At 31.2% G+C, this 14,357-nt stretch overlaps 6 protein-coding genes across 6 annotated transcripts; 2 read left to right on the top strand and 4 right to left on the bottom strand.

Annotated features, from left to right (window-relative positions):
• Positions 1-160: 160 nt before the first annotated feature.
• Positions 161-5,284, top strand: PPL_11621 (putative calmodulin-binding protein; the record flags this gene model as incomplete). Its single annotated transcript, XM_020582370.1, has 7 exons — positions 161-276; positions 344-448; positions 1,026-1,136; positions 2,053-2,799; positions 2,823-3,207; positions 3,275-3,351; positions 3,436-5,284. 7 exons carry the CDS (start codon positions 161-163, stop codon positions 5,282-5,284), a joined length of 3,390 nt encoding a protein of 1,129 aa, XP_020426786.1.
• Positions 5,285-5,459: 175 nt separating this feature from the next.
• On the bottom strand, positions 5,460-6,563 carry gpn3 (GPN-loop GTPase 3; the record flags this gene model as incomplete). Its single annotated transcript, XM_020582369.1, has 4 exons — positions 5,460-5,651; positions 5,751-5,844; positions 5,924-6,438; positions 6,516-6,563. The coding sequence occupies 4 exons, from the start codon at positions 6,561-6,563 to the stop codon at positions 5,460-5,462; spliced, it is 849 nt and encodes a 282-aa protein (XP_020426785.1).
• Positions 6,564-7,341: 778 nt separating this feature from the next.
• On the top strand, positions 7,342-9,091 carry PPL_11619 (tyrosinase family protein; the record flags this gene model as incomplete). Its single annotated transcript, XM_020582368.1, has 2 exons — positions 7,342-7,651; positions 7,722-9,091. The coding sequence occupies 2 exons, from the start codon at positions 7,342-7,344 to the stop codon at positions 9,089-9,091; spliced, it is 1,680 nt and encodes a 559-aa protein (XP_020426784.1).
• A 434-nt stretch (positions 9,092-9,525) lies between these two features.
• PPL_11618 (uncharacterized protein) lies at positions 9,526-10,094 on the bottom strand (the record flags this gene model as incomplete). Its single annotated transcript, XM_020582367.1, has 4 exons — positions 9,526-9,530; positions 9,584-9,758; positions 9,828-10,012; positions 10,088-10,094. 4 exons carry the CDS (start codon positions 10,092-10,094, stop codon positions 9,526-9,528), a joined length of 372 nt encoding a protein of 123 aa, XP_020426783.1.
• Positions 10,095-10,471: 377 nt separating this feature from the next.
• On the bottom strand, positions 10,472-13,031 carry PPL_11617 (uncharacterized protein; the record flags this gene model as incomplete). The annotated part of the gene is made up of 5 exons (XM_020582366.1): positions 10,472-10,730; positions 10,893-11,593; positions 11,824-12,083; positions 12,161-12,302; positions 12,399-13,031. The coding sequence occupies 5 exons, from the start codon at positions 13,029-13,031 to the stop codon at positions 10,472-10,474; spliced, it is 1,995 nt and encodes a 664-aa protein (XP_020426782.1).
• A 329-nt stretch (positions 13,032-13,360) lies between these two features.
• Positions 13,361-14,315, bottom strand: rps23 (40S ribosomal protein S23; the record flags this gene model as incomplete). Its single annotated transcript, XM_020582365.1, has 3 exons — positions 13,361-13,501; positions 13,599-13,884; positions 14,152-14,315. 3 exons carry the CDS (start codon positions 14,313-14,315, stop codon positions 13,361-13,363), a joined length of 591 nt encoding a protein of 196 aa, XP_020426781.1.
• Positions 14,316-14,357: the final 42 nt, after the last annotated feature.

The raw sequence follows: 14,357 nt of genomic DNA, 5'->3' as shown, positions 1-14,357 counted from the left end.
TGGTAAAACTAATTGTATTACATTTTAATATCCAATGAGTCGGTAACCACTGAACCAGAAGTAGGATGTAAGGTGCTTGATGGAGGTTCTGTGGATCCTGTGGTTCTGCACGTCCAGACAGTTACTAACTCGGTGCAGACATGAGTAATGTGTTGTCAGCATGCAAATTACACCTCTTAAAGTGGTGGTCATGTCTCTAACTGATATCCATCTTCAACATGATCAAAGCTGGCGTAGTTCTTGTTCAAAAAACGTATTGCTGTCACTCATCGTCAAGTATGCCAAAGTTATTCTATTAATCTGTACGTTGTGTTACCAAGCGATTCTGAAATAGCTGTAATAGAGAGTATGATCAAAGCAACAACGGTAGGCAAGACACTTGCGATCATCACGTGACTGACCAGACCAGACCAGACCATTTCATCGGGATACAACACACCAGTGCATTGTAACTCTGATTCTTACGAACGATTTCCTTCAGAGCAGCTGACTTTCATGTGGTTGATAGCTGGTCAAACTTCAAATTTTACTAATCAGATTTACCGAGTGAGTGTTCAAAGGTATGATTGGCATTCCTTCAAGTATATTTAACATTCAAAATAGAAATCGACTAAAACTGATTTATTATGTTACATAATAAGTAAGAAAGCTATTCTTTTATAATTCGAATTAATATTGATTACATTTGATCACTTACACTAAATAGCATTACTTTTACTTATTTTTACTTTAAACCTTTTGGTTGAATCTATATTAATGTGATGCACTACATAATGTTATCATAAGAGATATATATTATTTAATGTTGTTTCTGATTGTGAAAATTATCGATACATTTCATTATTTAAAAAAAAATATCAAAAAAAAAAAGAATAGGTAACATTCATTTCCAAAGGAAGTTAAAGGTCATTCCAAAAATTTAATTTTTTGGTTTAAAATACTTAATAAAAATCTATTTATTTTTCTAAATATAAATATTATAAAATCTATTTATTCTTTTGGATGAATAAGAAAAATTAACAAAGAAAGAAGAGAGAAAGAAAAGAGAAACTCTCTTATTCACATTTCATTTTTGGTTCTTTTGAAGACTTTGGACATGCAGGTTCAGAGAAATTTATTCTGCATGTTCCAAACTTGTAAGTTATAACTACAATATTTAGCATACAGAGTGATTTGACATTTGTTAACCAATTGTTATCATAGATGACAGATCACCATACAATAGATTCATGCTATCTTTACACGGTTTGTCAAACGAATAGACTTGAGCAAACAAGAATAGATAGATATGTTTCAGATTGTGTAGATCAACATCAGATAATACAATATATTAAATATTATTGATCAAAGGTTGACAAAAGGTTGTAGCGTCGATAGAATCGGTGGTTTGCAACGTCTTCAGGTCTCGAGCTCGAGAAGTGTCTCAACAGAATCTAATATTCTACCAGCATACAAGATAACATCCACGGCCTGGTTATTCGACACATAATGAATAATAGTGAGAGTCGACTACATCAACAGCAAACAACACATCATCAATATCACCAGGCACACCAAAACATCACCAACCACTTTCAAATTATGCACAACCCATTCCACCACATCCACTCCAATAGCAGCAGAAACAACTGATAAATCCTGCATCAGAAAACAGTACCATACACCAAAGTAGTAGTAGTTAATTCATTCATCATAAGAGGGGTGGTATTAAACCATCAACAGTAATAAAGTTATGTTGATTCATTTGAGATAATTATAATTCTAAGTACCATATGAATCTAGATTTATTGATATTTAGTTTATTGATTTATATTTTATTTGTGTTCGATATTATGTTCTATTATGAATGAGATCATCACAAAATCAATACTCTGTTTGAATTGCAATCATTTGTCAATTATCTACAACCCTTGATGCATGTTGGTACACCCAGAAACTGTAATTTATTTTTAAATTATTATTTTTGGTTTTAAATTTAAATAAAATTATAAATCACCACCACTTTTAACACGTGCAATGATTTTGCAAACAATCATTTTTGATAAAATATAGAATAATGTTCAAAATGAATACAAATACAAATATAATCGAGAAAACAGATAGATTAATCAATGTTTTGAAATTTAGAAGTGAGCGATCTAATTATTATGATAATCTAATAGTTTTAGTTCATAATCATTTGAAAGATAAAGATAATGAACAACACACAAATATCATATTAATCGGAAATATTAAAACTAATGATGAGATAGTAGTACCAGATACAGTCGATACTCAATATCAATTAATATTAATCTTTTCATATTCACTCTTAAATCTATCGATACTTTTAAACAAATCAGAATCATACACAATCAATATTCAAAAAAGTCAATTTAAAAACACGTTTGACTATTTCAAACAAACACACATTATTAATAACAAACAATATCATTCAATATCAAGATTTACAAACAGTAATAATATCAATGATGTATATTTAGTGTGTGGTACTGATGATCAAAGATTGGTAAGATCATTTTTCAAAGTAATTAATCAATTGACAATCATAAAACTAACAAAATCAATTCAAAAGTATGTTTATAAAAAGATAAACTATAAAGGTAAAGATAATCAGAAATCTTATGAAAGAGCTGAGAATGAAATCAAATCAATGAAATTACTCAAAGATAATCAAAGATTTGTTCAACTTGTTGATTATCATGATGATAAAGACAATCAAATCTTTCATATCATCACTCAATATTGTGATGGTGGTGATCTTTCTCAAAAGTATAAACATTTAACTGATCTAAATCTGTATGTATAAAATATTTATCAAGATATGAATATATTACAATTAACCACATTTATATTGAACATAAAAACAGAATCTTTAAAGAATCAGATATTATTAAATATATTTCAGAACTTTTCAATATTCTTTTGAATCTTGATAAACATGGAATTATTCATTGTGATATCAAACCATCAAACATATTCATTGATGAATCTGATGGTACTTTGATTCTTGGTGATTTTGGATGTTGTAAATTTATTGATCAATCAACAATCGTTGAATATCAAGATACAAACCTATTTTTCAAGGCACCTGTTGTCATAAAAAGTGTTTCAAATTCGAAAGAAATATCAGATCCAACTATTTTTGATATGAATTCAAAAACACTTATAAATGCAACTCGTGGAACAATTGGTTATATTTCACCAGTAAGTAATATCATTTAATAAATATTTAAATATATTTTAACTAAATCAAAATAATAATTACAAATAGGAAGCAATGAACAGACAATATGCACAATCATGTGACATCTTTTCAATTGGATCAACAATTCTCAAATTATTATGTTGGTAAATACTCGAATAATCATACTTTTAAAATATTATTATCAATCAGATATTAACTCTGTATTTTTGAATATTTAAATTGATCAGTCATCCAGATGATCGAAATAATCATCAAATATTCCAATCAACTGGTGAAATTAAGATTTCAGAATGCAGATATTCAAAACAATTGATTGAATTTATTCATCGATTGTTGGATCAGAGTCCAAAGAATAGAGAATCATTGAATCAATTATTAAACCAATATATTGAAACAATCACCAATCAACATTTAATTACATTCAATTTAAATACTACGTTCAAAAATAGATCCGTCAATATCACTGAAATCAAATTTGGTAATGAATTTAATCAACCTTTGCAATCTAATTCACTCCCTCCAAATCTGACATCATTAGAGTTTGGAATTTCATTCAATCAAATATTATCAGTTGGTGTTTTACCTAAATCACTTAAATCATTGGTGTTTGGATATTTATTCAATCAAATATTATCAGTTGGTGTGTTACCTAAATCACTGAAATCATTGGAGTTTGGAGATAGATTCAATCAAATATTATCAGTTGGTGTGTTACCTGAATCACTTGAATCATTGAAGTTTGGAAATGAATTCAATCAAATATTATCAGTTGGTGTGTTACCTGAATCACTAAAATCATTGGAGTTTGGAGATAGATTCAATCAAATATTATCAGTCGGTGTGTTACCTAAATCACTTGAATCATTGAAGTTTGGTGGTGAATTCAATCAAATATTATCAGTCGGTGTGTTACCTGAATCACTTGAATCATTGAAGTTTGGTCGTGAATTCAATCAAATATTATCATTCGGTGTGTTACCTGAATCACTTGAATCATTGGAGTTTGGTGGTGAATTCAATCAAATATTATCAGTTGGTGTGCTACCTGAATCACTGAAATCATTGGTGTTTGATTGGAAATTCAATCAAATATTATTAGACGGTGTTTTACCTGAATCATTGAAATCATTGGAGTTTGGTGGTGAATTCAATCAAATATTATCAGTTGGTGTATTACCTAAATCACTGAAATCATTGGTGTTTGGTGATAAATTCAATCAAATATTATCAGTTGGTGTATTACCTGAATCACTGAAATTATTGAAGTTTGGTCGTAAATTCAATCAAATATTATCAGTCGGTGTGTTACCTGAATTACTTGAATCATTGAAGTTAGGTGAATTCAATCAAATATTATCAGTTGGTGTCTTACCTGAATCACTGAAATCATTGGAGTTTGATTGGAAATTCAATCAAATATTATCAGTTGGTGTGTTACCTGAATCACTTGAATCATTGAAGTTTGGATATTCATTCAATCAAATATTATCAGTTGGTGTGTTACCTAAATCACTGAAATCATTGGAGTTTGGATATGAATTCAATCAAATATTATCAGTTGATGTGTTACCTAAATCACTTGAATCATTATCATTTGGAGATGAATTCAATCAAATATTATCAGTCGGTGTGTTACCTGAATCACTTGAATCATTATCATTTGGATATTCATTCAATCAAATATTATCAGTTGGTGTATTACCGAAATCACTGAAATCATTGAAGTTTGGATATAAATTCAATCAAATATTATCATTCAGTGTCTTACCAAAATCAATTTCATCACTCATTATTAGTGGAATACAAAAAGACTCAGTGAATCAAAGCAAATTAGCTTTAAATTTAAAAATTCTTGAAATTAATGATGGTCATTATCGACATCCTCAAACAATTACAACATTACAATTGACAAATTCTCAAGATTCACTTTCATTTATCAAAGAATTCTATCCAGAATATTATTCAACACACAATCTATCTTTGATCAGTGATTCATTTGTCGATTCTCAAAGCAATCAAATCAAAGGAGAATACATCATTGCTCTACTTTTACATAACAGAAATATCATTTTATAAAAATTAATAAATAAATTAAAAAATTTAAAAAAAAAGTTTGAAGTTACAAGTGGAAAGTCAACTTTGGAATATTTAATCTGTAATTTAAATTCCAGAACTTCATAATTAATTTGACTACAATTGGAGAACTGATAAACTTAAATGCTTGATTAACTTTTGAAGTTTAATAATTTATTTAATTGTTGTAATTATCGAAAGCACCATCATCAGCATCTTCATCTTCTTCAAAGTATTGATCGTTTGGATCTTGTGGTTCGACATCTTCACCATACTGTATTGAATTATCTATCTGTGCCAATAAAAAACTAATACTCTCTTGATCTGAAATATCAAGTGGGATATATCCAACCAAACTATAATCTTCCAACTTTAATTTTAATTTAAAAAACATGTAAATAAAACTCTATACTTATATAACTTTAATGATTGCATTCACCAAGTAAAGTTTAAACATAAACAAACATACCAATTGTCCAATAGCTCTATTTAATTTATGATATCTATTGTTCGTTTCATTATCTAATCTATCTACTAATTCATGTACTTCTAAATCTAAAAAACTAAATAAAACAAACATAAAGATATAGATTAGTATAATAAACAAACAAGTTAATATAATATATTAATATATACGCTTACCTTTCAATATCTTTCAGTCTATGTGATTTCTTTATTACATCTAACTTTGTAAGTACATTGATATGTGGAATCTCGAGACGAATCATTGCCGATAAACACATGAGTGAACCACTTATAAATTTACAACTGTCGAGAATGAATTGTGAATCCACCATGAATACAGCACAAACTCTATAGCCAGATTGTTGCAGTGCATCGACGAGTGTACGCATCACCGGTATATGACTGTACAACTCGATCTGACCAGGACAATCGATAATGAGATAATCCTCTTCGAAATCATCGAGTTCATCCATCAACCAATCCATGTTCTCCACCAGATACTCCATAGCATAGACCAGACCACCGTTTGGTCCGTATGCCAACTCGTCCATCACCTCGTCAACAGTGATCAGATTCTTTATATCTATTGAAACCGGATATTCAAATACCTCTGCTGCTGGATCTAAATTCACAACATGTACACTTCTCTTTATCTCTTCACAATGTTTTCTCATTGTATCGCAATACGTAGACTATTATTTATACAAAACAACAACAACAATCTATTAATAATACAATTCTATATGTAATAATAATAATAAGTACATACTTTTCCACTACCAGCAGGACCCATAATCAATTGTGCATGTTTACCCATTTCTTTTAATCTAAATCTAATTAATAAACTATGATATATATATGTATTTAACTTCAAACAAAATGAAACACGAATCGTTAAAAAAATGAAAATTTTTTTTTTTCGATTATTCACATGTGAACAAGATCCTGAATAAATAAAGACTGAGTGTTAAAATGAATCAAATATACAACATTGCAAATAAATAATAATAGTTTGATCAGATTGAGATCAATATCATAATTTAATTTATCAAAAATAAAAAGAATTTAATCAATTGTATAAAAAGATTAATCTTTCTAGTTTTATCTTTTAAAAAGGTTCTTTGAAGTGTAGTACTACTTTTGTTTAATTTAATTTTCTTTAACTCGACTAGATATCTAATTTTATGAAATAAAATATTATTATTAAAATTAGTGGTATCACATTTTCAAACTTTTTGTACGATGTTCAAATTTGATTGAATTCAAAGTAACAAAGTTAAATCTGATCAGAGATTTTATGATAAATCAACTTTAATGCAAACCTGAACCTACAAAATATTGCAAAAAAATATGAAAAAAGATTTTTTAATCTCTTTTTTGTGCATCAGACTCTGTTGAGATTTACAAACCAATCTAGATTATTTTTGTTCTTTGATTGTTGTCTAAATTAAAAAATATCTTTTTAGTCTTTTTGTTTTTTTTTTTTTGTAAACATTATAAATAGAAGAGTTTGTAACAATGGATTTATTTAATTTAATAGTTAGTTAGTTAGTAGTCATCTTTTAGTAAAGATAGTTATTATCTATAGATAAATAATGATACCAAAGAATTATATTCCTAATGGTGTAAAACATGTAAGAAAATCCATTAGAGAAATAACAGAAAGCGAAAGAAGCGAATACGTTTATAGAGTTACAATATTAAAAAAATCAGGTGTATATGATAAATTTGTAGCGGAACACCACAAGTTCTCTAAAAAAGGAATACATGGAACCGACATCTTCTTACCATGGCATCGTATTTTCGTTAGAAAGTTCGAAGAGGAAATGAGACTTGCTAATGACCCTTCAAACAATATTGAACCAAATCCTAACTATACACTACCATATTGGGATTGGGAGAATGGTATGTATATATATACAAAGATTATTAATAACAAATAGTTACTAATTTCAAACTATTATTAATTTTAAAGATCATAGATTGGCAAAAGAATACTATAGAAATCTTGTATGGCACTATAAATTTATGGGTGGAAACGGTGATCCCAATGATGACAACAAGATCAAAACCGGTCCTTTTGCAGGTTATTGGCCACCCAACCATATTAAAAGAGAGATGTCAGATGTTGGACAAGAACCAGAGTTACCTTCACCGACCGACGTTGAATCTTGTATTTTAGATTATACCGAAACCACTATCGATAAGAAATTCTCTCATTTCCGTAAACTTCTTGAGAGATACCACAATAGAGTGCATCGATTTGTTGGTGGTGACATGTCGCGTTTCCATACTTCTGCTAACGACCCTGTGTTTTGGCTGCATCACTGCAATGTCGATCGTATATGGGCACAGTGGCAAACACAACACTCAGCAGAGCTAACCGATGCCAATTCGACCTATCCTGATTTGGATCATGTTATTGAGCCGTGGAATGAAAAGGTTAGAGATGTGATAGACTACCGTCAACACTACCGATATCAACTCTACGAATGGAATAAGGATCCAATTGAATTCAACACTGGCAATTGCTACAACTCTCCATTTATCTTTCATTTCAGAAACCGTCTCTATATCACCTATATGAGTGACGACAATCGAATGTTCATGAGAGAGAGTATGGATGGAGGTAGCTTCTTCAAGGATGAATATAAAATCTTGGAGAAAGACCAGACCTCTGACAAACCAAGTGCCGCTGTCTATAGAGGAAAGATGTATGTCGCTTTTGTTGGACATACCGGTGCTCGCCAAAAGATTCTTCTCTCGGCGAGTGACGACGCCGTCCACTTTGAAATGGGCAAGAACATTCTACCGAACGACACAACCAATAACGGTCCGAGCGTTGTTTCTTTCAACGATAAACTGCACGTCTACTTCCGTGGTACCAACGATCGTCTTTACTTTGCCGAGAGCAACAACGGCTCCGATTGGCCATCAAACAGCACCCAGATTCTCCATGAATTCAAATGTTACGATACACCATCGGCTTTGGAATTCGAAAATCGTCTCTACTTGGCATTCCTCAGTAATAATAATCAGATCTATGTAGCATCGAGGGATATAAATGGTTACTGGACTACTCCACAGTTTGTTAAATACAGCAAAGCAACACCAAGATTGTTATCCTATAACAATAGACTTTGTATTCTCTATTATGACACCAATGATAATTCATTGAGCATTATCAAACCATCGTCTACCGATGATGATTATGTATCGGATATAATTACACAGAAAACCATTGGTGAATACGCAACCGGTTGTTTGTTCAATAACCAACTATACGTTGCAATTAGAAACCCATCAAATAATAGAATTGGATACTATCATACCTATTTATTTTAAATAAGATAACAAATAAAAACTATTGCTTTGAATATCTCTTTATACTGAAGTAGTATTAATATTAAAAAACAAAAATTCTAAATACATGTATTTATGTAAGCTAAGCTCAAATCTATTTCATAAGTGTTTTTTTACAGGTTTTGAACAATATAATAAATATATTTATTTGTTTTATTAAAAATCATTGTAATGATTTTGAAATAAGGTGACCTAGAGTTGTGCTTACCCAAAGATTCGTTGGTGTGATCTGTGTAAATGCATGAGAAATCACTTTGGTGTTTAAAAGAATCTGATATAGTAAAGAAAGCTGTTGAAGAGAATATATAAGTTGGAGTGAAAAAATAGATGAAGAGAGATAATGTTACTATATAGTAAAGATGAATGTTGGTACAGTACATTGATTAAGCAGATCAGCTTGGTTGTTGAGATATAACTTAAGCTTTAAGAGATCAAATAGGTTGAATCCAGCTTTCTTAGGCTTAGGAGTCAAACATCCCATTAAACCATCGTCATTGAGAACATCCTTGATAGAAGAAAGTGAAACGAATTCATTCTCGAGAAAAACTTCTCCATTAGTACATGAACACTCTGCTTTACTAAGAACCAAACTAAGTGGTTCTTTTGTCTCGTCTTTGGGTTTATATTGTTTAGTTATTTTATAATTAAACTATTATTATTATAATATAGAAAGACTGTATAACTTAATGTTGGTGGTATCAGTTGGTTCAACAACAACCATCTTGGTAAGATAATCATCGAGAGAAGCAGTAGCGGCAGGAGGATCGGCTGCATTTGATCGGTTCCATACTTCGACAATGAATAAAGCCTTGTTTTTGTAACGCTTGAGATGGTCGCTCCATTGTTGCTTCATGTCACCGGTAAGATTACTCGCGAGAATGGCATCAAGCGCATCACTTAACACTAAAAGATAGAGAGATATAAACTTGTAAGTATACTAAACTTGTACAGTGGATGAGTGAAAGTGTACGAGCATACAAGACATCTTTGGAAGTATTAATTGATTATAGAGCAATAATGATCAGTATTAAACTACAAATAAAGCTCTAATTTTTTTTGGTCTTATATATTAAAAGAAGATAAATTAATTAAGATAAAAGAATGACATAAATTAAAAACCTAATAATGAAAGAAAACACTTGGTTGAGATTTATTTATTTAAACTAGCATTTAATTTATCTTCTTTTATATTCTCTTTCTATTTTTATCTAATGCGATTGCTTATTATTGTTGTTGTTGCTGCTGTTATATTTGATAATATTGATGGTTGTGATGGTATTGGTAATGATATTATTGACTGTCTTGTGCACGGAATAATGATTGATCTACACTTGATCGAGTGCTGTTTTTTTTTTTTTTTTTTTATTCATCATCTTCGTAATCATCAGTATCAGAGTGAAATTGATCATCTTTATCAATCAACAAGAAATGATCGAATGGTAATCCTGTGTTTGTTAAAATGTTTTTACTCGGCATGACATAATCGAGGTCTTTGATATCCTTCAGAATAGATGGCCAATCACTAGAATTGTAACCATCGTAGTTGTTATTATAGTTGTTGGTAACTCTAATATCGAAATTAACTTTGTTGAAGTTCGGTCCATAGGGAAGTCCACCGACTCTATTTTTTTTAAGAAGCGAACTCAATATCTCTTGATTGCCTCTCGCTTTGAAGAGTAATTCTATACCATTTGATTTCTTCTTCTCAAAGTTCATCTTTTCTACACGTCTAGCTATTATTTCATTTGGTAAATAAGCAATGTTGAATCCACGTTCCCAATACTTGAGAAGACGACGTTGGTAGATCTGGTCACCACGAATAACATGTCCATAGGAAGTAGCGAAATTGGCGCGATAGTTGAATGATTCGATACCGCGCTGAGTTGTCCAGACGCTGGTGCCATCAAATGCGAAACAAGATGCTTCAATATCGACACCCAACAAAACATCTTGAATATCATTGAATACCGAACAATTGAATTGAATGTGTCGATAAGGATAGTGACGGCAGAATGTAAGTTCATTCTCACTATAGGTAATACTGTGACCGGTGTAGTTTGCATTGATACGTTTGACAATCTCTCTAATCTTTTCAGTGACTTCAGTTGCTGATAAACCATAGAAACAAACATCGATATCCGATGATTCGAATCCAACTGTTTCACCTGTGAGAGAACTTGTCATAACTCCACCAATGATAACCATATTCTTAAATCCCAATACTTCAAAGAATCCATCGGTATTCTTCTTAAAGTTATCAAGGAATGTCTGTTTGTCTTGGAGAACGAGTGGATTTGTTGAAACCTTTTGAGAGAACAACAAGTTAGCTTCGGGTAGTTGTTTTGGTTTGAAGAGATGACGACTCTCATAGACGTTGAACAAGAGATTGGCGTCATATGGTGGTCTAGTTAAACTTTGTGGAATGCTGAAAATGACTGACCGACGGAACCATCTATGTCTACTAAACATTGATTCGATATACATCTGGAATGGGAACAACTCCTCCAATTCACTGTCACTATAGACTCCACCCCTAAGCCTGTCAAGTAAGTATACAGCAATTTCATTACCTACTGGTTTTTCATTTCGGAAACAATAGATTAAGAATTCTCGTAGCGTATCGAAAGTAAGTTGATTTATCTTTTCCATGAAATCTGTTTTGTTACTATATATTGTTGTTGAGTATGGATTTATGATTAATATGGCTAACTAACATAGAGATTAACTACATACATTAAAAACATTTCAGATAATACAGAGTAACATATTTGTTTCATCGATGGAATGTGATATCTCTTTTCAATTATGGATTCAAAGTGACCAAAGAACTCATCACTGTCACCTGGTGGGAATAAGTCATTCTGTTTATATTCTCTGTTGGTCAATTCCTTATAGAGCTCATTAAACCTATGTTTAGCCTCATCACCTTTTTTGAAATTGAAGATATCATTCACAGATAAATGTTCTTTACCATCTTTTTATTATAAAACATTAATAATAGATTATTATTAATAACAAACTATTTTGTACAAACAAACTACTACTACTTACAAATATATCTTTTAGTTCTAAATTGATTTGTGTACACCATCTCCATAACTAAAATCTCTAGTTCATTGTTCTTCAAATATCTTGCTAAATTCACTGAATAATAAGACCTTTGATATCTATCTCTATTAGTAGTCAATGTATCCTAATTAATTAAAGATAGATATCATTATGATTAGCAGAGATGGTTTATTTTTGTGTTTTCATCATAATCATACTTATTGCTTATAATACTACTTACTGATTTATTTAGAAACTTTCTTATTGCCTTAAAGATAAAACCATTTCTATCGAATTGTGAATACTCTCCAAGACTAAGAATAGAGTCAAGATGACGATGCATCATTAGATCTCCCAAGAGAGAGAGTGATTGTTTTGTAAAGTTATTGGCGATCATCGTTGGAACATCCGCCAGTTTATATATCGAGAGATCATCGGCAATATGGTATTTCCGACAAACTATTTGACCTAACGACAATGGATGAATTCTGATTTGTTCGATTTGAAACGCACTGAACATGCTAGCAGCTATCAAGTGTGGTAACATATCAGCGAACAACCGCTGCCTATGGAAATCATCTAGATAGGATCGCGACTTTACACTATCGACTCGATCGAAGCTATCTGCTACCTCTTTGATTGACTCTATTGTACGGTTGATTGAAATACGCTGTTCACTCGAGACTTCACCAAAATCTATAACGAGATCACCTTCGAAACATCGATTTACAAACATCGACTCATCGATTGATGCCATTGTCATGTGACATGATTGTCCATTATTATCTTTTGCCAACTCCTTAAATATATTCCTCGTATTACCTTCTAAAATTAAAGTTGGTGATCTTGGTGGAGGAGACAGTAAATTATCCATTTTATTTCTACTCATGAACATTAATATGAATATGATAAGTAATAATAATACAATTACAAACTAGTTTGTAAAACAGAGTGAGATTATAAATTCATGAAAAAGAAAATTTCAGAAATAATTGAGATTTCACACATAGTGAGAACAACCATCAATTTCCAACTGATATCTTGATGTTTTTCGTTGTTGTTGTTGTTGTTGATTGCATATTGATAGATAGATAGAAATAATAAAATAAACTAATAATCAATGATTAATTAATTCCTTCATTTTTTAAATTAAGAGGGCAATTTTTTTATTTAGGAAGAAAGCTAGACAACGTAAAAAATGATTTATACGTTTGGCTTTTCCTTCTTACCACGGTAGATAGCAAGCAAGGATACAGATGATACTTTAACAATCTTGAAACGTACACCCGGAATATCACCGACGGCATGACCGGAACGACCGAAACCAGCTACCAAGACCTTGTCCTAAAAGTTGATAAATTAATTGAGAAAAAAGTTAGAATAACTGTTTGATTCCGAAACTGATGATCTGAATGTTTTTTGTTTGCTGTTGATTACATACGTTTTCTTGGATGTAGTTGAGACAACCGTCACATGGGACGAAGGCGGTAACCTTCTTACCGTTCTTCTTGAGTTGAACTCTGACACACTTACGAATAGCAGAGTTAGGCTGCTTGGCTTCGATACCGAGACGTTGGACGACGATACCGGATGCGTGAGAAGCACCTCCGAATGGATTGGCCTTCAAAGCAGTACCAAAGTGAGCCTTCTTGTATTGCTTATCGTTCCATCTTTGGACACGACGATGATTTCTGAGCTTTCTAGCTGTTTTCAATCCCTTTGGTTTACTATATTATTTAAAAAGTAGTGTAGGATATGATAGAAAAATGTGTTAACAATATGGTTTTTCCATTGTTGTTTACGAGCAAGTTTTTATCAAAGGTTATGAATGTTTGTCAATTGTTTAGATAGTAGTCCTCATCTCTTTTTCTTCTTTCTTTCATCTTTGTGTCCTTCGCTTGTAGCTATAAACACTTCTAAACAACCTGCTGTATGTAAATTCCTGTATGTATCAATCCTAAATCTATTGTAACATCTATCAACTATCTAATCACTATAAACATCCACAACCTAAGATATAAACGCTCATATAAAGTAATAGAGGATATACTCTACCCCATTGTAGCGTGATCGTGGAGAAAAAGAACGTTGCTGATGCAAGATAGGCTCTCTCTATAGGGAAGAATTCACCACTCACACCCACATCCAAAATTTTCATTTTTATGAATTAAATTTGATTTTTTCGAGAAATTCATTTTTA

The sequence above is a fragment of the Heterostelium album genome, assembly GCF_000004825.1.
Source record: "Heterostelium album PN500 unplaced genomic scaffold PPL_contig23, whole genome shotgun sequence".
In the NCBI taxonomy this organism is placed as follows: Eukaryota; Evosea; class Eumycetozoa; order Acytosteliales; family Acytosteliaceae; genus Heterostelium; species Heterostelium album.
The sequence above is the reverse complement of the archived record's forward strand: the minus strand, read 5'-3'. Positions and strand labels throughout refer to the sequence as shown.